General features: G+C 35.1%; 1 protein-coding gene across 1 annotated transcript in view; it reads right to left on the bottom strand.

Moving 5' to 3' along the window:
• Positions 1-296: 296 nt before the first annotated feature.
• The window catches only part of LOC113272853 (histone H3.v1-like), a 35014-nt gene continuing 10735 nt past the window's right edge, over positions 297-24575 (bottom strand). Inside the window, exons 2-3 of the mRNA XM_026522647.1 lie at positions 438-635; positions 297-340 (exon numbers count right to left, since the gene is read on the bottom strand). Of these exons, the coding sequence (XP_026378432.1) occupies positions 297-340; positions 438-635 (242 nt within the window). The remainder of the gene's footprint in view (positions 341-437; positions 636-24575) is intronic.

The following is a 24575-nucleotide window of genomic DNA, read 5'->3' on the forward strand; positions in this document are numbered from 1 at the left end:
CTCATCTTGAATATCAAAGCGAAATCTCTTGCTTCTAGAGAGCACTCTTCAGATTCTCCAAATTTGAACTTTTTGGTTTCTTTATTAAATGCACTCATCAGCAGCTGCACTGCAAGATTATTCTTCTTCAACCATTTACCACTCATAATTTCACTTGTGTCTGTTATGTAAAATGGGCTGATTAAGTCCCAGAATGGAGATTCCTTCAGTGCTTGTGCAAGTATTGGGTTCTTCGTATTATTTACATCTTCTACTTCAAATAGTTTGCATAGAAAATTCCCCATTTCAACCAATGGTTAGAGACCTGCTTTGAATTTCTTTTCTTTTGCTCTTGACTTGCCTGCATACATGGAACTCAAATCATTTTCATTTTCATGTTCGATTTTTAAACAAAATATTTCATATACCAGCACAAGTATTCAATTAAATGTTTCTACCTTTGAGATCTCTCTCTGGTTTTCCCTCTTTTGCTACTTCCTCTTCTTCTGATCCTTGATTCTCTTCATCTGATTGTTCTTGCTCTTCTTCATCGGATTCTGATTCCGATTCTTCTGATTCTTCCTCAACTACCTTCTTGTTTTTCACCTTTCTTTGTGGTTCTGCTTTGAATTTATTTTCTTTCACCCTTGACCCGCCTGCATAAATGAAACTCAATCATTTTCATTTTGTTTTCAATTTTTTAAACAACATAGTTGCATATACCAGCACAAATATTACAATCTATGTTTTTATCTTTGACGACTTTTTTCGGTTTTCCCTTTTCTACTTCTCTTTCATATTTATTTTCCTATTCTTCCGACTCTTGATCATCTTCATCTGATTCTTCTTGCCCTTCTTATTCGGATTCTGATTCTGATTGTTCTGGTTCTTCCTCAACTATCTTCTTGCGTTTCACCTTTCGTTGTTGTTCTTCATTTGTATTCTTTTTCTTCCTCTTTCTTGTTGCCTCTTCTTCAATTATCTTCTTGTTCTTCGCATTTCGTTTTGGTTCTTTAGCTTTCTTAATCTCTTGCGTGACATTTTCATCTTGATTCTGCTTTTTTATCCTTGGAGGTCTCCTAATCATTATGTTTTCTCAACTTGAGTTCAACAATTATTATAATTAGCATTCAGATTTTCATATTAGAAAACAACATAACTAGCAAACATTTTAGTTTTATGGATCAACTATTGTTATTGATCCCTAAATTGGATCAACATCTACTTTTGATCTTTTTTTTTAATTGGATCAACTACTTATGTTGATATAAAAATATCTGAAAATTCTTCAGAAACACATTACCAGTAGAAAAAATTTGCATACAATGGATTAACTTCTATTGTTTATCCTATTTTTATTTGGATCAACAGCTGTTGTTTATCCCCTTAAATTGGACCAACTTCTACTGTTGATATAAAAATATCTAAAAATCCTTCTGAAACACATTTTCACCCATTAACAGTAGAACAAATTTGCATACAATGGATCAACTTCTATTGTTTATCCTATTTTTATTTGGATCAGCTGCTATTGTTTATCCCCTAAATTGGATCAACTTCTACTATTGATCCAATTTTTATTTGGATCAACTACTGTTGTTGATACAAAAATCCTTCAGAAACACATTTTCACCCATTAACAGTAGAAAAAATTTGCATCTGAGCAAAATAATACTAAAAGTTTGAAGAGAAATATCAACATAACTAGCAAACATTCAAAATCACCAAATTATGCTTGTTTTAGTCACAAACAAAATACTCAGATTTGACGAAAAATCATTTCCTCCCAAAAATATCCCAAGAACACTAACCAAAACTCAAAACTAACTAAACAAGACCAAAATCAAACCTAATCAGTAAATCCCAGTGTAAAAATCTGGAAAATATAAACATATAATCATTACATTAACAAAATCAAGACCAAAACATACATGCATCAATTAAATCTGACATCAAAATTAGGTTTTACCTTCAATTTTGCAATCTTCAAATCGTTCAATTAGGTTTTTGATGATGAAACGTTGATGATGAAACGAAAGTGAAACTCGGTTAGGTTTTCCGATAAAAACTAATTTATATGGTTGATTTTCAGTTTCTTTTTCAGTTTTTCAGATCGTGGTCTGTTATCAGAGAGAGAATAAACGAAGTTATATGGTTGATTTTCAGTTTCAACAAGTAGTGGATCAATTCTCTGCAACGGCTAGTGGATTAATTCTCAGTTTCAGTTTTCCAGGTGCAGATCTAAAATCGAGAGTGAGCGAGAGAAGACTGGGAACGAGAGAAACTGAAATTGAAAATTTAATGTGTCTGATCTTGTATAATGTGAAATATATAGGGGGCATTTTAGTAATATAATAATTCCGGTTTTTAATTTCTAAAATTAGTAGGGATATATTTACTTTGGGAAAGGATATATTTGTTGGGTTACAAAAGTAAAGACATATAAATAATGTACCTGGGAGTGGGACCTCCTGTTTTTCTCAATGGGGCGGGGCTCACATTTACTGTGTCTATGAGGTTTTAAAATCGTTCAATTGGACGGGCTGTCCATAAGCATTGACCGAAAAATGCGTTCGAAACTTCCTTGACTTGAGCTCGTCTTAACATTTCAGGTGCTTGGCCCTTGAGCTCATCCAAGTGAAAAATATGGTTTATCTTTTAGATTGATCGTCCAAAATTCATAAACTTTATATATTTGGATATCTCTTTTCGAGATCTACGAAGGGAGTACCCATATGACTATATAATTTTCATTTTTAATTTTTTTTTCATCATTATCTCATTGTACAAAAAATTACACATGCACAGAAATTTCATACGGTTATGCAATTATTCTTTGACATGTGCACCACATTGTTGTAAACGTCCATACTCACAAATATGCAATATATTCGTGAGACGTACAACAGTGTACACATGTGTAAATCTGGAAAATCCAACATTCACACCCGTGAAACATGCCATATATTTACGAGACATGACAATGGGTGTACAACTATGTACAAATCTACAAATTTATTTGGATTCAGAAGAAGAAGTAAATTTGAGAAGGTGAAAATAAAGGTTTCTGAGAATAAAATTGGTAACTCGATTGGAGATGGATAAGAAGAAATTAACATAAGGGTATGGTTGATCTGAAGAATTAGGTTGATTTTTGATGCTTGGGTCGAGAAAATATACTTTGGAGTTAAATTAGGGTTTCAAAGTGAATCAATGAAAGTGATGAGGATAGTTGGTTGTTGGTTGACTTGAACTGATAGTTTGAGGATGTTTTAAGATAAATTGCAAGATCGAGTCAAAGTAATAAGAAAATCTGATTCTAATTACTCGGGTGAATGATTTGGGGTAATTGATTTCTATGAATTGATTCAGTAAAGTCTTTCAATTTTATTGTTTGTATAGGTGAATTGACAGTGAAATTAATATTCGAGATGGGTTTTAGTGAGGTCGGAAGTATAAATATTTGTATGAGGTGTAATTTTGATTTCACAGGAATTTGAGTTTTGTAATAGGGCAAAACCTGATTCTGGAGAAAAGAGTAAAAGTGGGTAGGTTGATGAGAAACGAGTCTAAACCCTAAATAAATGTACTGCACATGAGTACTTTAAATTCAAGAGACCAGTCTGTACAATTCTGGTCTAAACCAAGAAATGGTCGTTCCAGTCTTGCTTCGGTCATAAAATGAAGGAGAAGGGTTGATCTTAGGGAGGAAAGAAGATAAGGTGTTGAGATCAGAGAAACGAGCTTTATAAAGTGTGGTTGTCTATGACTTGTATCAGAATATAGAGCTAAAATGTAAGTTTCGTGTTCTCTGGATACCTGTGTTAGTTGTTTTCAAGATAAATGGAAAATATATTTTATAGTAAGTCATAATGAACACCCTGATCTTGTAGGAAGTGGAGGCAGTTGAGTAGTGAAGAAGTGGATATCGTGTGAGAGTGATGAGAACCATGTCCCTATTATGAAGGGAAGACTAGCCGGTTTTACATCCACTAAACCTCTACTTTTGTCAATTGTCAACCTTTCCTGACACTTTCTTTTAATGGGTGTGTTGCACACTGCATGTTGTAAACCGACAGACCAATACCCCGATAAACATCCCCCAATTGTGACATGTTTGGTGTATCGAGTTTTTGTAAAACATAATACCTAGTCGTCACTTTCATGGCCATATTACTTGCACAACTAGGCATACTTACATGGTAAACTCCATATGACATGAAGCAAGTCGTATCACGACTAATAATATGAGGCGTGGTAGTTGCTGAGTGGGCCCACCACCATGACATGTGAAAAGTGGTCATGAAGAATGGAGAATGAATACATGATTATTCCAGCAACTAACATGTATTATGGGTTTTATGTGCTAAACCTACATATAATGAAATATTTCGACCAGTCACGTGCAAGCTAGGTAGCAGGTGGTCATAAGTGATAAGTCAAGACGAAATAATGGGACTTGTTGTGAGTATTGCTCAAAAAATAGCACATGGTGCTTTAGGTTAAATAATAAAATTATGTAATCGATGCCCTAAAAATATCGTTTGTAAACGATATATGTGAAGCATCTTTTTCAAGCAAGTAGCTCAAAATATTCGATGCATGTAAAATATCGTTGCATAGAGCCTTCCTGAATTATTCGCAGATTTCATAATTTAAAAAAGTGTCATGACCACCCTTATTTGGCCGGCCATTGGTGGCTGCACATGTATGCCATGGATAACATGATTGATCTGTTAAGAAGAAGGATGGGAGATGACGATCATGGTACCTCATTGGTCACCTGAAATTGCATCGAGGCCGGCCAAACCAGCTAGCGAAGTTGGACGGCCGAGATGAATTGCGGCAGTTATTGGTCGTCGTTACCTAATTAAGACCCTTATAGGCATCTCGACTAGCCTACGTTGGTCGATGATTCATAGTGGAGCATGTAGGCTAGGAGCGATCTGGTTGGCTGAAATAATAGAAGGGCCACATGTAGCTATCATGGAGCTTGTTCGGTCACACCAGGAGGGGGCCAAGCTTGTTAAATAGACCGGCCAGTCGTGTGGTCATGATCATTCTGTAACCGACTTTGACGAAGAAGATTTAATTCTTTATATAAAGAGGCAGTTCGACTAGCCTACTTTGGACAATGATTTGGAGAGGAACGGGTAGGCTAGGAGTAATGTTATTGGTCGAGGAAATAGGTGGGTGGCCGGTCATCACAACAACACCTTATTTTCCGAGCATGTAAGAGTTTTGGTATGTTAATTGAGCCGTCCAAGTTGTGTGGTCATGATTAGTTTGCGACTGACTTAGGCGTCCAAGATCTATTCCTTAAGAAATCAAGCAGTTCGACCATCCTACTTTGGCTACCAATTTAAAGCGGAGCTTGTAAGCTAGAAGCGACGTGATTGGTCAATAGGAAAGAGGGTAGCAAGGAGGCCAACATGGAGCAAGGACGGTCGGCCATGGGGGCACGATCTAGGGAAAACCGACCGACTAAGTGGCGCGGTCGTGTTCCATTTGTGACTGACCTAATAAGTCACGGTTTCCTCTTTGTTTAACTTTTCCAACTTATGTTAGGATTTTACTTCTACTGGCTCTATGATCGGCCAATTCCTAGATTGCCTAGGTTTAGTCTCGACCAATAGGGATCAAGAGATCGTGCATGCTCCATTTTAGGGAAAAAATCTAATTTTTTGTGAGTTAACACAAATTAGATTAAAAAAGTTGAATTTTGTGAATTGACATAAAATTAATCAGTTTAGGTGAATTTTTTGCGTTAACACAAAATCACTAATTTTTACTCTTGCAAGTAGTGCAACTAGGGTCTTGTTGACACAGCTTGCACGCTTCTGATCAGGTACCTTCATGCATATCTAATTAATTCAGACACTTCGGTAGATTGATGCTACTCATCTAAGAGTGAACATTAAACGCCATATCATGTCAGTATTAAGAGTTCAGCTGGGAACACAGCATAAAATGGATACTCAACAGGCTCTGTATTTGTGAATAATGCAACTAGGAGATCGAACTTTAGTGTAATAAAACTATAAAAAACCTGATATTATTGCAACATGCACTATCATTCTAATAATTTTCATAGATGTAGATACTGAATCATACAGTAAATATAAATCGTGCATGCATATATATGTATTCAGAATTTGGCCTGGAAAAGTTCATAAATATAGTTATATATACGTAGAAAAAGGGGCATAGGCACTCATTGGCTTTTAGTGGCTCTACTTCCTTGCATAATGAAGGTACATAAATATGGAGTTTTACGGTTTCAACATGAATTAAAAACCACCGTCAATATGTTTATTTTAATTTAGGGTTTATTTGACATGGGTATGGATATGAGGTGAAGGGTTCAGTTGTTGGAATACTACTTAACTTGTTTTGTTGTGTTGGCATGCAAGATTATTTTAATTGGGCTGATAAACATACATGATTGTATGAGCAGTGTTATCTGAGATGAAGATTGAATGAATGGTGATTATTATGCTGACTCGAGATGCAACTGTATCTTATAGAACTGATAGAGAAATTGTAAATGTGTTGAACTATCAATATTGCAGTATCTGAGCACAAGTTTGGTATGATCTTAAATTAGTGGTGATGAATCGAACTGAATTGAACAAACTCATGAATTAGTTGTGGATGTTAAAGTACGAATGCTCTCAGAATTAAGCCGTTATACAAAATCTAATACCAACTTCGTATATTTGAGACCAAGCAGACTACCCCTAGCTACTTAGTTTCATCAGCATCCATACGCCTTCGACTCCTACAGTCACGCACGTGAATAGCAAGTCCTTTGGATCGTATTCCAAACAACAAAGGAAGAATCTTTTTGGTGACCACTCTAATCAATCTTGCTAGAAGATATATGATGAGTTGTTGACAAAGGCTCTTCTATTTAATTTAATAAACTCCTTTGTCTGGTTAGATCAACCTAAATATTAATTACCGAAATAATCAAGTTCTAGACTCGCAATCAATCAATATAGATCTCAAAAAGAAACTATAAAGGGATGTCGATCTCACGCAACTAATCAATCAAGTCTATCAAAGATAAACGGATTCTAAATGGATCCCAACCGATCAAAGTTTGTGCACTAAATCAACAAGATATGAAAACTAATAATAATTCTTCTTCATTTTCAAATATTCAATTGCCTCCAAATACCTGCACAACAACACTTGAATCCTATTGTGATCAATCACGCACAGAACGGAGTTTGTTAACAATGGATTATCACAAGATGTATTTATATCCGAAGATGGTTCTAAATATCCCGTCGATACTTTGATATAGTTTGAATGAGCCTTATATCATAAGAGAAGGTTCTCAATAATAAACAAACTAGGTACAATCAAAGTTACAACAACCGTTAGTCAATAAAATCAATAACCGAAAACTAATAACGCTGCAATTATCTAGTTTCCCACCAACGGTACTCATAGATCTTCTTGATCCCATATAAGTCTTTAAACGAGCGGTCGTAAGAGATTTCACCTAATTAGGGTACTTTCCTCTCCGAATAGACGGCTCCACCAGAAACTGCAATCAATGAAGTTTTCCTGGATCTTAGGATAGTTTGCAAGAAATGCAAACTCAAGTATTTATAGACCAAAGTAACCGAAAATATTCTCAAGATATTCATTAAAATACCTAAATACGGTTTTCCTATTTCCAATTAATGTTAACCAACATTTCCGAAAACTCTCATAGAAAAACTTCTATTATTAGTCTAGCACATCAACTAATAATATTTTCCAGAGGATATGCTTTGATTGCTGGTAATTAAAACATATATAATGAAAATCATAATCAAATTCTTTTCACTTTTTCGGACCAGGGATCACCTTGAGTATCAAGGAATATCTTTGAATAATAAATGATAAGAGTTACGTACATGTTCAAATATGTCGACATCTGGAAGATTCTCAACTTGACAAACCCAAAACCCTAATTCACACACATCATGAAGAAATATGTGAACCATGGTTATTGGTTTTGTACAAGGAACTGATTAAACCATCACTCCAAAATATGTTGTGACTGGTTACAACATGATTCCCAATACAGACTGCAGTCGGTTACACCTTACTCCACAAAGTAGCTTGTGACTGGTTACACCTTTCTTCCCGGGTTAGCTTGTGATCAGTTACAACTTGCTTCCCAAAGGTAGCTTGTGATCGATTACAAATAACTTCACAATTCATCTTGTGATCGGTTATACCTTGGTTCCCAAAGTAACTTGTGACCGGTTACAACTTGCATTCTAATATAGCTTGTGTCCGGTTATACCTTGACTTCCAATGTAGCTCATGACCGATTACAACTAGATGTATTGTATAGGCTATGACCGGTTATACCTCAAGTCTCAACAAAGTTAAGATAGGTTCTACCATATTCATCTTATATTGGTCATCCAAAAGATATTCAATGAATAGTAAGGCCAATCATGATTTCCCTTTCGATTATGAAAACAAGTTCATACATATACTTCCTTAAACTCATGTAATACATAGTTTTCTAGGATGAAATCACACCTATATAATGCCCATATAATCAAATAACTATATACAATAAATTATGTCGATGTCGTATTTATGAAGTTCCAAAAGATAAGTGTTTAAACTAAGTAGCTAGGGGTAGTATGGTTGGTCTCAACTATACGAAGTTGGTATTAGATTTTGTATAACGGCTTAATTCTGAGAGTATTCAAAACTAAACTAGATCCCGAGGTTTTTTTGCATTTGCGATTTCCTCGTTAACAAAATCTTGTTGTGCCATTTACTGTCTTGTTCCGCAATTATATTTGGTTTATATAATTTAAAGTAAATTGTACTTGTACGTTAATTCTGTAACACTTGATATTTACCCTATAGAGTTTTGTTTATTACCGAACCTATTATCAAGTGCACACTTTGTTGTTGTATCGTCTCGATCTTGTATCCATAGTCAATCACACAAGTGACCTTGTTGTTGTATTATCTCGATCTCGTATCCATGGACGATCAAACGAAGTGTGAACCAAATTTGTTGTATTGTCTCAGCTTTTTCCATAGACGATCACATTTGGTAAAGGACTTATAGGTTGATAAATAAAAGATTGTGGTGCATTTGGGCACCCTCGTCTTTTCACTCCCCCTTTTTATTACAAAAATGATAAAGGTTCGAGCAAACAAAGGACAAACCGAAAGGATCTTACAAATCTATAAGACTTGTACAACCTATAAGAGTTACACATGAAGGTTTCACATACCATTTTAGATAACCGATATTAAAAACGAAACTATAAAAGTGATTTTTAGTATTAATATGCTATCGAGGAAACAAATGCCTGAAGAAATTTTCCCTATAGTCCAAAAAATCGACTAAGATACTTAATTTTACTGTTGAACCGATTGCGTATGTACAATCGCTTGTTTCGAAAAGACCAAAATAAAGATCAGAATTAAATTTATTTCTCTCATCATGCTCTAGTTATTCAAGAAAATAACTTAGACATTTCCCTTTAGACAAGACAAACACTAGGTTAGTTAACTAGTTCTTCTTGTCAAGGCATTCGATTAGACTTGAATAACCGAATCCTCCAATTGATAAGTCTAACTAAGATCAGAATTAACTTAGTATCTCTTATCCGGTATCACATGGACTAAACAAATGACCCCGTAATTTTGTTAAGCCAAAAATAATATATACAAACCAAAATAAATTGACTTGCAATTATTTTTCTTAACCGGAAGCAATTGAAACAAATATAAAAGCACCGCAATTGCACCGAATTTCGTTAAGCAAAAAAACTTGATACCCAACAATAAAGAAGATACCAATTCATAAGCCAATAAATTGACAAAGTTTTTCTTAACCAGACACAATTGAATCATATAAAGCAATCCATACACAATAATGGAACATATCAATTGTACCGAAATTTTGTTAAGCAAAAGCAAAGTATATGCAATATAAACATGCTTTTCTTAAACAGGAAAAATGATTAACTAACAAATAATAGCAGTACCTCAATTTCTGCAACCACTCCTCCCCAGAAAGATATATCATTAAGCGAAAGTTCAAATAAGAACTCTCCCCCTGTTTGTTATCATCCTCTCGCAAGAAAAAAAAAACAAAAACAACCTTTACCAGAGAAAGGTTGAATCGATTTTAACTAATACGTGCCAATAACACAAGTTGAAACCCGAAAAAAATATGTTATGCCAAACACAAGTTATGTAAACATAAATTGATTATCAACATATTGTGACTTTTCACATATGAGTTTCAATCGTAACACCTTATGATCCTTTGATAAAGCCTACCAACATGGGCTAGAACTTGATCTCGCTAAATCAAAAAGCCACACAAATCATAAGGTCTTCATCATATGAGATCGAATATTAAGGTAAATAAAATCCGAAATCAGACATCTCATAAATCCGAAATCGCATGGACTAGAACTTAATCCCGCAAAATACAAACATTCATACACAGGCTATGCAATCGGAAACTATCAAATAATGAAACGAAGATTATAATAATAATTTTTATTCATTCATAATAATATTGAAAGTTTTATTCGAAATAAACCTTATACAAACTATCGAAATATCGATGTCTATGCCTATTAAGATTTAAGAAGTCAAATACTTCTTACCTTTGAACCACTTTTGACATTCTTTTTCTAGTTCCGGCTATTGGTCTCCTTCGCCTTTCCAAAACTCTGCATCAATATTCAGGATACCTTGTAGAGTTTCTAGATCTTTTCTAACAACAAAGGCTATTTGTTTCTGAATATAATTTGATTATCTACCAAGTTACATGATATGAAACATGAGATCCCCATTGCTACAAGTAGTTGAAGAAACAATCTGTCTTAATTTTTGTCTACCACTCATATGTTGAATAACTTTGTAGGTGACAGATTTAGTAAATTATTCATCTTCAAAATTGTTTCCCATGATGTTCTCACAAATTTTGGTGATAACACAGGGGAATCCAAGATTCCTTTGAGACGTCCGGGAAGTGATGGATTCAGAAATCATGATCATCTGGTTGATAATCATTCCACATAAATCAATTTGCTTGTTACCTTCCAGCAGAAAGTATACAAATTCAGCAAATTCCTTGTTCCATTGTGATATGTCGCTTGTGCAAGCAAAGAGGATTGCGATAGCAAGTTTCTAGAAAACCCTTAAGTACAAGGATACCTCTTTGGTTGGTAACGTTCCTTTTTCTCAATCAACCTTTTTCCAGTAAGACGGTTTGAAATGGTATCATGATAAATTTCAATACCGGTAATCAAGTGATTATTTTTCACATTATACTTGATAATATCTGAAATCACCCCATGGTTGACATACAGAAAACTACATCCAACAATAGTTACAGAGGTAAATTTCTTATGGTCAATATGGTGAATATTAGTATAAAAAATTCTTACCATCTCAGGAGAAATTTTTCAAAACCAAAATTTTTTCCCCTGTTTCGGTCTTGAACAAACTTTACATATTCAGCTTCTAAGACTTCTGAATCGAATCTTTTCTCAGCAGTGAAATTCATTCCTTGAAGAATCTGAAACTTGTTGAAAAATGCACTATCCACAAAATTTGTAAGTCCATTTTTGTCTTTGATCATGTTGAGAAAACGGATCTTTTGAAGATCACTCATAGGAATGAAAGGATTTATCATATCTTCTTCGGGAGTTTTTTTGCCTCTTGATTTCCTTTTCTTCATAGTTCTTCCTTGTAACGAAGTCATATGGAAAACCCTAGTTTTATTTTCGAAAACTTTATTCCAAAACGTGTGTAGAAGACGTACACAATCACACCTTTTTAAAGGAAGAAAAACATTATTTTTCGAAAATAACCGGTTTTAGGAAATCGTTCTGAAATCAGAAATCTTATATAATATGGAAAAAAATTTGATTTCGGTAATGGGTCTTTCTTTTGGAAAACTGATTTTTCTTGGACCGGATCTTTACAAGTGACTAATTCTATTTCCATGTCCAAATATTTTTCAACTTTATAATTACCAGAATCTAATAATAATTTTTGAAACTCACTCAAGGAATTTCCAGTAGAGTATACAAAATTTAACATAATAAGATATTTATAAAAAAATATCTTTAGAATTATAAATCCAATAATGTTTCAAAAGATCACTTGCTTCGTTAAAGAAGTTGTGGGGTGTATGAAGCAGTCTTTTGTTAATATAATTATTAACTGAAAAATCATCCTTTGCATAGTCACAAGGATTCCAAAATCACAGTCTGATCAGTGATACATTGACAGTCTAAGATCTGAAAATGTACATACATATATTTGGGTAACAAATCCAAAATATATTTAAGATCCTATATTTTTCTAAATCATAATAGTCATGGTTCGTACATAGAAAAATCTCAAGTGGAATCTTATGCATTTTCGAGATAAAACATGTCATATAGAAAATTGTATCAGTGTTACTAAATTTGTTAGTATTCAATACCACGAGATACAATTCTATGATAATAAAGAGATTATGTATGTCAGTGGAGACGTGCACAAACATAATCCATATTCCTAAAAAATTTATAAAATGAGAGTATTACATACTTCATTCGTGTATTCCACCACGAGTCTCTGAAGTTGTCAAATCTTGTTACTACGTTAACTGAATCATCCATTAGATTCAAATCTTATAGGTTGGATCGCACCAAACACATATTGTTAGATATTTTCTTGTTTTTTTGCTCTGATACCAATTGAAAAGACGAGGGTACCCAAATACACCATAATCTTTATTTATCAACCTATAAGTCCTTTACCTAATGTGATCGTCTATGGACAGAATCGAGACAATACAACAGATTCGGTTCACATTTTGTGTGATCGTCTATGGATACGAGATCGAGACAATATAACAACAAGATCATTTGTGTGATTGACTATGGATACAAGATCAAGAAGATACGACAACAAAGTATGCACTTGATAATAGGTTTGGTAATAACCGAAATTCTATAGGATCAATATCAAGTGTTATGGAATTAACGTATGCGTGTAATTTACTTAATTATAATAACAATGATAATGCGGAAAACAAAGTAAATGACACATACGTTAATTCAGTTTTGAATACTCTCAGAATTAACGAGGAAACCACAAAAGCAGAAAAACCCTGGGACCTAGTCCTGTTTTTTTGCCAATGGTAAAGAGATGGTCTATCGGTCTGGGAGTTACTACAAACTACTTGGATGAAATATATGTGATTATTGTTAGACTAGAATGGGATGCTGCTAGGTGGGGAGTAAGGAGAGTTTGCATTCGGTATGACTCTTCTAGTGTTGTTGAAGCGTTTAAGAAGTCCAAATTACCTTGGTTTTCAAGACAAAGGTTGTTAGTTATTAATAGAAGTTATGATGCAATAAGGTTTTTTCATACCTATAGGGAAGCAAACTTTGCAGCAGATTCCATGGCTAAGAAGGGTTGTTATCTTGAGAATGGTGTTGGAATGCACCATGATAGAAGACCTCAATTTTTGATTTCAGTTGAATATCCTAATGTTACTTGTTATAGATTCAATTAGTTTTCAAGTTTTTGGGGTCATTCTTACCTCTTTTCTTGTAAACTTGTCTTGCAAATATTGATATCTATTAATACATTTTTGATTTATCAAAAAAATAAATTAGAATTAAGCCGATATACAAAATCTAATACCAACTTCGTATAGTTGAGACCAAGCAGACTACCCCTAGATACTTCGTTTTGTCAGTATTCATGCGCCTTCGACTTCTAGAGTCACGCACGTGAATAGTAAGTCCTTTTGATCGTATTCCAAACAGCAAAGGAAGAATCTGTTTGGTAACCACTCTAATCAATCTTGCTAGAATATATGTGATTAGTTGTTGACAAAGACTATTCTGTTTAATCTAATAAACTCATTTGTCTGGTTAGATCAATCTAAATATTGATTGCCGAAATAATCAAGTTCCAGATTCACTATAGATCTCAACGAGAAACTATATAGTGATGCCAATCTCACGCAACTAATCAATCAAGTCTGTCAAAGATAAACCGATTATAGTTGGATCCCAGCCGATCAAGGTTTGTGCACTAAATCAACAAGATACGAAAACTAATAAGAATTCTTCTTCATCTTCAAAACTTCTATTGCCTTCAAATACCTGCACCACAACACTTGAATCCTCTTGTGATCAATCACGCACAAAACGGAGTCTGTTAACAATGGATTATCACAAGATTTATTTCTATCCAAAGATGGTTTTAATGATCCCTTCGATACTTTGATCTAGTTTGAATGAGCCTTATATCAAAAGAGAAGGTTTTCAAAAATAAACAAACTAGGTAGAATGAAAGTTACAATAACCGTTAGTCAATCAAATCAATAATTGAAAACTAATAATACTGCAATTATCTAGTTTCTTACCAACCATACTCGTAGAGCTTCTGGTCCAACATAAGTCTTTAAACGAGCGGTCGTAAGAGATTTCGCCTAATCAGGATACTTTCCTTTCCGAATAGATGGCTCCACCAGAATAGACGGCTCCACCAGAAAATGCAATTGTTGGTAATTAAAACATATATGATGGAAATCGTAATTATATGTTTTTCACTTTTTCGGGCCAGGGATCACCTTGAGTATCAAGGAATATCTTTGAACAATAATGTACATGTTCAAATGTGTCGACATCTGGAAGCTTCTCAACTTGACAAACCCAAAACCCTAATTCACACACACCATGAAGAAATATGTGAACCATGGTTATTGTTTTTGTACAAGGAGCGGATTAAACCATCACTCCGAAATATGTTGTGACCGGTTATAACATGATTCCCAATACAGGTTGTAATCGGTTACACCTTGATCCACAAAGTAGCTTGTGACTGGTTACACCTTGCTTCCCGAGTTAACCTGTGATCGGTTACAACTTGCTTTCCAAAGGTATCTAGGTATCGATTACAACTAACTTCCCAATTCATCTTGTGACCTATTATACCTTGGTTCCCAAAGTAACTTATGACCGGTTACAACTTGCATTCCAATATAGCTTGTGATCGGTTATACCTTGATCTCCAATGTAGCTCATGACCGATTACAACTAGCTATATTATATAGGCTATGACCGGTTATACCTCAAGGCTCAATAAAGTTAAGATAGGTTCTACCATAGTCATCTTCCATTAGTCATCCAAAAGATATTGAATGAATAGAAAGACCAATCATGATTTTTCTTTCGAGTAAAAAACAAGTTCATACATATACTTCCTTAAACTCGTGTAAAGATACATAGTTTCCTAGGATGAAATACTGCACACATAATCAAATAACTATATACAATAGATTATGTCGATGTCGTATTTACGAAGTTCCAAAACATAAGCGTTTATACTTCGTAATATGTTTTCCTTGATACTTTGATCATACTATTATGACCAGGTTTCACCACTAGAGTATTATATAAAATATATAATTTTTGCATGTTATGTTTTTAATATAGCACGACTTAAAATATACGTTACAAATTGAAACAAGATCAAGTCAATATTACTAACCTCAAGTGGAAGGATGATTGTCGTCGTTGTAGTCGTTATTTCTTCTCATTCTTCAGGTCTTCGGAGTAATACTTGTATGTCTCAACATTCCTAGACTTTCTAGGATAACCTAAACGAGGTTGACTCTAGTATTTAATCAAGTGACTCTAGATGAGTTTTGATACTAAAATATGACAACCAAACTTGACATGCCAATGTTTGGTGGGTTCAAACGAGATATGCTGTAACAATAGTAAATTCAAAGTAGAAGAAGAGGAAAAATCTTACTTGGAGATCTCCTTTGTATATAATTTCTCAATTAAAATCCTTCTTGACAAGACTTCTAGATATTAAAGGTAGAAAAATAAAAACTACGAAGAAACAACCCCCGATTCAAGAGGACATCGCACCGGTTCAGTAATCCTAAACATAACTTCAATTCCCGTTTGTGAATGCATAAGGAAGAAGAAGGAAAAGGCGGAGTACGTGTACTCTTTATAATTACCCTGATGGGATTTCGTCGGTTCGGATGCGGTAACCCATACATTGGATAAAAAAAACAATATCGTACATATTCTGTTTGATGTATACAATCAGACTGTATTATGATTTCCATATGACACCAATAATTGACAAGAATAACACCTAAGTTAGAGTATCAATATAATAAGATGATTCATCTTATTCTTAGCTCAATGAATTTCAAATCACAAGTGAAATTGATATTCACGGGATTAGAAGCGTTGTAATCTATTATGACCTTATAACACCATGAAATTGGAGCCAGCTCAACAATATGTGATGTTTTACTTTGGTCAATACTGATTACTAAGGACCTTCTTTTATCCGTAGTCAATTACCTTGTTATCGGTATCTCAGATACTTGATGGATAAATCATGAAATTAATTATAGTACAAACAGAAACAACCATTACTACTGCTTGGCCCATCCCAAGAAATAATTACATGATGAGGTGATGCCAAGATCTTGTTAACAAGAGATTGGGTGAGCAAAATACTCACAGACCATCTTGGCCAGACATTCTTTCCTATTTGTTTCTTCCTTCTTGTTGTGATCAAGAGATGGTACTCCGTAATCATTAAGAGCACTCAATATCATTGCAGTAAACGTGCAAGACTTTTTGACATGTCCGAATTCTCTACAATGAAAGCAAATTTTATCAGTGTCTGAAAATTGCAAGGACTTATCCTTTCTCAAGATCAATGCAAGGTGTTCCAAGAACTTAAAAGTTTTTTCAAAATCTACATAGAGATCTTCGGCTACGAACCCCTTTTTGTCGCATTCCTTAAAGAGACTGATTAACAATCTTTTAAGATAGCGTATCTTATTACTCTTAACATGACGTTTCTTGTTTCAAAATTTGGCAAATGATTCTTTATTTTTTCCTGTAGATTTTTTACCCTCAACCATGATATTGGTTGAATCGAAAGCTCTATGAGGGACAGATGACCCTGAGGAAAATAAACTCTGAAAAATCTTTAAGGAACTCTGGTGTATGTTACAGGTGAACATAAAAGTTTCCCAAAGTAGTTTCCCATAAGGATATACTTCTAGGATCAACCAAACACAAAATTATTAGGTTTTCCGTGTTTGCCTGCTCCGATACCAATTGAAAATGCGGGGGGTGCCAGAATACACCACCAACTTTTTTTAGGCAACCTGTTTAGACTAAACTCAAATACAATTCCGAGAGTTACAACTTAGTGAATCTCAATCAAGAATTATAAGAAGAGTTTATATCTCTCTCTCACAATCATGATGTAAACAGAGACAAGTCCCTGAACCTGATTATACCGTGAGAGTTCTTGGACGATTCCAAATATCAATATATATCCAAGATCAATCAATTCGTATCCAACAATAATGATGGACGTATCTACTTTAATTGATTTACATACAACCTTTGATATTTCAATTATAAAGATAAACAATATAATGCGGAAAAATAAATAACACAGACACGAGAAATTTTTTTAACGAGGAAACTGCAAATGCAGAAATACCCCGGGACCTAGTCCAGATTTGAACACCAAATTGTATTAAGCCGCTACAGACTCTAGCCTACTATCAAAACTTCGGACTGGAATGTAGTTGAGACCGAATCCAACGTTATAGTAATGCAGTTACAGTCGCGCTCCTTACGCCTCTTAAATCTCGCAAGACTCTTCGTAATTGATTCCCTTTGCTGACGTCTTTACATCCTAAGAGTTGCTTCAACTCAATTGAAGACATTAAACCAATCTGCCTCCCACAAATAATCCTATATGTGATTTCCATTTTTATCAAAGATCAAGGTGAGATAGCAAATCGTTTGCAATAGACAAAGTCTAGAAACCTCAAAATCTTGTACTTACGACTCCCGAAGAGCAGCCTAGATTATTATTCACCTCACAAGTAATACCTAATCCGATTTCAATAAAGAATCGTATTAGAAGAATATACTTATGGAATCACAAAGTCTGAGACTCAGAAACTTTGTGATTTATATCTATCTCGCCTGATCGGAGTGAGACTCAAAAATCAGTAGCAAGATTAGGATACACGAACTATCAAGATAAAGATATTCGGACCTGGATTTACAAATCCCTAAGCAAAGTCTTTTTATTCTCTAAACCTAAAAAGGTGTAAAGGAGAGGACGACTCTAGTTTACAACTAGAACATACAAGAATAATGTTGGGGATTCAAATATCCCAGTTGCTTGAGGTTCTCCTTATATAGACTTTCAACATCAAGGTTGTTTTAGATTTAAGCAAAGGTAGATTTAGAATCAAGCAATCAATATCTGCCGTTAGATGAAAACTTGACTTGAGATTAACATAACTGAATATACACTCTGGTTAGGATGAACCGTAACCAAACCGTACACAATGACCTGTTCATGAAAGGTTAGCCGAAAATAGCCAGAAGAACTATAAGCTTAACCATTTTCATATAACACTTTAAGACTTTAATCTTGATTCACAACCATAGGTTATAATGTTATCAAGTATGTCTATAGGTGTTCTTAGAGAGTTATTCAAGTGCCGATTATCTCATAGAACTAATTCTGATGCATCTGAAAATATTCGACAAGGTAAGTAATGTGTACTTGGTACGTGTATTTACTTCCAGCTCGTGAGTTATTTTTTTATGGTACGTGTACCTAGTTTGTATACCCTTAAGACAAAATGAGTTCAGGAGCCCACAAAACTTTTAGGTATGCATACTAGGTATGCGTACCATCCTGAGTTCACGAGTCAATAAAACTTTTTGGGTTTGCATACTTGGTATGTGTACCAAAAGTCGTTGCCGAACTATAGTTACGCCGGTACGTGTACTGGGTGCATGTACTACGGGTCCGGATCTATAACAGTTGCGCATGTATGTAAGCTAGTACATATACTGTCCTGTATCCATATTTACAGTAGTTCTATATCTCTCTAATAATCAATTTGAAACATTCCCAGATAACATCAATGACACATATCAATGTTCGAGGCTATTTTTAAACGATTAACACGATTTTTGTCATAAACAATAAATTCTTCTTAACCAAGTTCATCAAGTATGAACAAGTGATCTTAAGCTTAGTAAACATATTTCGAGAATAATTAATAAGATAAACTTGTCTCGAAATTTCTGTTGTGCATGTAAAGTCCAATTTAGTCATGCGACATTGTCTCATAGATAGAAAGGTGAAACCTTGAGTAATAGGTGGTTCAATCTTCACTTACCTTTTGTTGATGAAGTTCTCCAAAAGCTTCGGTTGATCTTCGGAAACGCAGTGATGTCTGGTACCCAATTACACGCTTCTATCCTAATCCGAAACTTGACTGAATATAGATTAGAAATCAGGATATAGTTTTGATTAACTAAATTCGACAACAAGCTTGAGATAGCAACACTTGTGAGTTCGACCGAGCAATGCTCTAACACTTACATGTGTCGGTTCTTAACATTTGCGAGAGGTGTGTCATTATCACAAAAATACTTAAGGAATGTGCTAAAAAGGATACAAAAAAAAAAAAAAAAAAAAAAAAACTCTTATCAATCCCACTACCTGCAGTGGCTCAACATAGGCCTACTTAAGGAAGTATAGCTTATAAAATTACTGCGAAAGAAATGTGTATATGTGGATACATACTTTTGGATGTTGAACTGAAAGTAATGTGAAATGAGTTGAAAAAAAATTGTACTTTGACATTGTTTATATAGATATACATTAGTCCGAAAATAAGTAATACTCATATCGGCGATTCATCAAAATTATGACATTTCAATGTACTACTAATACTCACTCACAAAAGTCATATCAAATCTTGAGGAAAAAAAGTAAGGTTACAACCTAAGAACTAGAAGAAACATGTCCATTTTTCCATTAATCTGTCTTACTTTCTCTCTACCTCTCTCTGCCCATAAGTCAGGAATGTTGTGATCCAGCTAGAGAGTATAAGAGTAATATAAGTCGAGTCCAACCCTCCCATCCCGAGCACTTACTCACAATTATAAATTTATTATTCCAATCAGTCTAACATCATATATGCTTTCACAAATGAACATAAATGATTTTGTACTCTCTTGTCATACAAAAGCTGTCATTTTCAATCTACATTTTGATACAACCAATATAAAGGAAAATATATAAATCAATTTTCAAGGAAAAATAAATCGGCATATGGTTTGAATACAAAAATGAATAATATTTGATGATGTATGTTTCTCTGACCCAAAGAATCAAGATGGCTTTTGTACATGGGGAAAAACGATTTGCTGGTTTTTACGGAATCGAGAAGATGACCGTGCGGAGGAGACTCCTTGAACCGAGCAAATGCTCAACCTCACACAGATGCACTACAAAAAGGGATTGCTTTAATTTCGAGAGATCAATCTGTAGGACTCCGGCCTAAACTAAGACAATGGTCGTTCCAGAGTCAATTCGGTCACAAGAGAGGATGGGTCGATCTGTAGGAGGGAAGATGAGAAATGCGTGAAATCAATGGTGATCGAAGATTGTAGGTGTGTTGTGTATTCTGCGTAACAAATTTCTGAATGATCGAATTTACTTAGTTGAGAGTGATTGCTCATACGATGAGTTCGTGTAATCGAAAGATTGTCTGTATGAACTTGTCGAGAAACTCTTGTCTGTTTCAATCATGATTCAGAGACCTTTTATACTGCTGGAATTGTAAACACACTGATACCATGAAGTGTGAAGTTGCTGAAGTCAAAGAGTGGGGAAATGGGAAGTCGTGTCAAAACCAGTTACTCATCGTGTGGAGACTTGGTTGATTTCCCATCCACTACTTTACTAACTCCTCCAACTGATTGCACGACTTGCTCACATTCTCGTCATGTGCATGAACATACGTGCCATAGACCGCCATACCAAAACCCTAGTTAATATCTCCCATGTGACACGATTGACATCTCATGATTGTGGAGTCAGTTGCTGACTTTATGGGACGATGAGTCCCTATATTGTTAAGTCGAACGAGATTTGCAAATGTTCTGAGACTAATGCATTGAACATGTCTGATGAGACAAAGTTATATTGTCGAATAAAGGTTGATAATCTTAAGGTGAGCAAATGTTGCTGAATTGTTGAATATTGATAGTTGAACCAATATTCCTTAGTCTGAGCAAATATTGCTCGTATGAGCAAGTGTTGCTGTTTCATGAATTGTTGGTGTCAGGACCAGATAAAATAAAATATTAATTTAAGATAATGGAAGCTAGGCCAAGCATAATAATAAAAGTGTTGATCACGGTATCATCATAAAATTATTAGTATTTGAATCTACTCAGAATTATGTTCCCCAGAGCTCTGGATTCGAAACCATAATTTTTGATCAATAGATGATTTATTGAAAATCAACCACAGGGTGAAGGAGGGACTGGATATGAGTCGACCATGTAATGCCCATATGCTCAAATGAGCAATATACCAAAGTCTCCTGAAGACCAGTTGGTGAAAGGATGATTAAATGCTGGTTTAATCATTTATTAAAATAATGATCGTGTGAGCGTTAGGTAGCGAAACCTGATTATGGAGAGATGAGGGACCGACCAAGGAGTCATGATACCGGCCCTTGATGGTCGTGGGACCAGTTCATGGTCGTTTAAGAAAACTCCCAGTTGTTTGAGAACAGTTTGGACCCAATATGAGCAGTTGAGAAAATTAGGTCAAGATTATTAAAACACGCGGGAACGGCTATTTGCAAGCCTTAGGGCCGGCCTTGGTCGGTCAAGGAGACATTCCCGCGTCACCATAATGTCTGTGTCTCAGTCCTGAGAGTTTCGATATTTTCTGATGCGCGTTTGAGCAACATTTTGAGAAAATATGAAGGATTCAGGGTTTTGCTGAAACTTGGAAATCTTCATGAGATGATGAAATATAATTAATAAAATAGGGGATTGTAAAGTATGGGACCGGCCATGGCTAGGGCATGGCCTGCCATCTAGCAAGCTTGGTCCCGCATTACCTTTCCCAATTTTATGTATTTTCCCTGAAGTGAAGGAAATACCATGAAACTGAGGAATTTCATGAGGTTAGGGAATTTCCATGAGATTATGTAATTAATAATGATAAAATAGGGAGTCATGAAGTGTGGGACCGGCTATGGACAAGGCATGGCCGGCCGGCCAATGGGCACGGTCCCATGTCACTTTCCCTAATTTTATATTATTTACATGATTTTAAGGAAATATCATGAAATCAAGGAGTTTGCTAAAACTATGGAGTTTCCTTGAAGTGAAGGAGTTTCCATAAGATGAGGGAAAAAAATAATATTAAAATAATGAGACAAGGGCATGTGGGACCAACCACGGGTAGAGCATGGCATGCCGGCCAATGAGCCCGGTCCCGTGCGTTTTCTCCCTAATTTTACATAATTTTCATGAGTTTAGGGAAATATCATGAAATCAAGGAATTTTCATGGGATGAGGGAAATAATAAAATAATAAGGAACCATGAGGTGTGGGACCGGCCACGGCTAGTGCATGGCCGGCCGGCTAGTGAGCTTGGTCCCACGACACCTTTCCTTATTTTTATTATTTCTTTGACATGAGGAAACACTATGAAACTAGGGAGTTTCCTTGAGACGAAGGAGATTTGCTCAAATGAAAGGACTTTCATGTGATCAATGAAAATAATAAAAATATGATAAAATATAAAATTGGACGTGGGACTGGCCACGGCACGACCGGCCTGCCGGTGGGCCCAGTCCCCTGGCGCCTCAATTAATATTTTATTATTTATCATTTTCTTCCTATTTTGCATAGGTTCATCGTTTCTTCGTGTTTTGGAATGCTCGTTCGTGCATTCAGGTGCTCGTTTGTGCATTATTGCTGAGTACACTTGCACCATTTTGGTCGGGGCTTACTTGATAGCGGCTCAGATGCCCGTACGTTGAATATTTATCACTAACCCGTGGAATTCAGCTGGGAAGAACCATGAATTGAAGTGACGAAATATTACGAAGAATCGTAGAATATTGTTGAATATTCAGTTAACGATTAGAGATAATTAATTGATGGCTCTATACTAGCAGGCATGTTGTCTAGGAGCATTAATTATCTGAGAATTGAGAAATATGAGCTTGTTGAAACGTCATATCTCTTTTATATAGTCAGTGAAAACCTTGTTGCACCCTGAAGACGTTATTGCTCTATACTAGCATGCAAGCTGTCTAGGATCCGTCCAATCTTTCGATTCTATATAGAAGTAATTACTAAAATTGCTCAGTATTCATGAGATGTGCCGTTGCCTCAGATAAGAGACTACACATCTACATATACTATGAGAGACAGTATTCTCAGTCAGAGATTTCATGGCATGAGATTTCATGCTTCAATGAGAGACATGAGCCTCAATACTCATCTGATTGCTGGATCAGGAGCATGTATAATTATGGTTTTACGATTTTAACCCTTGTCGAAAATCCACCATCTACATTAATTCCTTTTATTAGTGAGGGACAGTCATGTTCCTCAGCCAGCACCGAATGGTGATTTTCCAGTTATGAACGAAATAATTAATTTAACTTAGTCGTAAGATAAGATGTTACTGGATTTTTGATCGTGCGAGCGAACCTCGGCTTGAACAGAGATCCCAGTGGCATGATAGAGCGTCGTCTAATGAGCATGAATTGGTGTAGAACCTACGATTTGATAGTGGAACCTTGGTCGGTTTAGGATTCACGGGCCGGGCCCAAGAAAAGAAATCCTTGTTTTAGGAACAGACGCTCGTTCGTTTGTTAGTTTAAGGAACAAACAAAATAGATCTCAGACTGATGACATAAATTTTGTCTATGAGCTTTCACGAAAACCAATTTTTTTTTATTTTTTTTAAATATGTGAGATTTCACAAAGTGGAATAAGCTCTCGTTTCAAAGGTGGATGCTCGTACGAGAGAAAAGTTTTTTTTTTAATAGACGTGCGTCTGTTAGTAATAAAATTTTGTTTATGAGCTTTCATGAAAATTCTTTATCTTCGAGCTTTCAGAAATCTTTGAAAATATACTCTCGCTTCAAAGACAGATGCTCGTGCGAGGAAGCAAAAATATATAGATATATTTTTCAAATTTACGTGAGTTTCACGTTAAATATTTATATATTTTGTAAAATCATGTTTTGATTTTGAACAACTGTTGAAAGTATACCATTATACATGGTGAAATAATGTCTGTGTGTGAGTTTTCACAATTGTAGAATGGACGTCTGTCTAGTTTTTGAAAAACCAATGGATGTTAAAATTCACATGGGTTGTTCACGGTTTTATGAAAATCAAGTCATGATTTTGAATAATGAATTTTGCTCGTCTTTGCAGGTTTGAGGGAACGAGCAAGTTTTCGAAATTATGACGTTATAATCACTACAGATAGTGAAATTGTAAACAGGTAAGAGTTGTGTTGTTACCATTTTGTTATGTGTTTTTTATTGGTATATCCATGACTCCATGTCATTCGCCTCAGATAGTGGTGACTTCTGGTTATAACCACTCTTCTGGCCCTTCCGGGGAATGCTCCAGAAATATCATGTCAAAGATGAAGACTTC

Source organism: Papaver somniferum, chromosome 4 (genome assembly GCF_003573695.1).
Source record: "Papaver somniferum cultivar HN1 chromosome 4, ASM357369v1, whole genome shotgun sequence".
NCBI classification, from domain to species: Eukaryota; Viridiplantae; Streptophyta; class Magnoliopsida; order Ranunculales; family Papaveraceae; genus Papaver; species Papaver somniferum.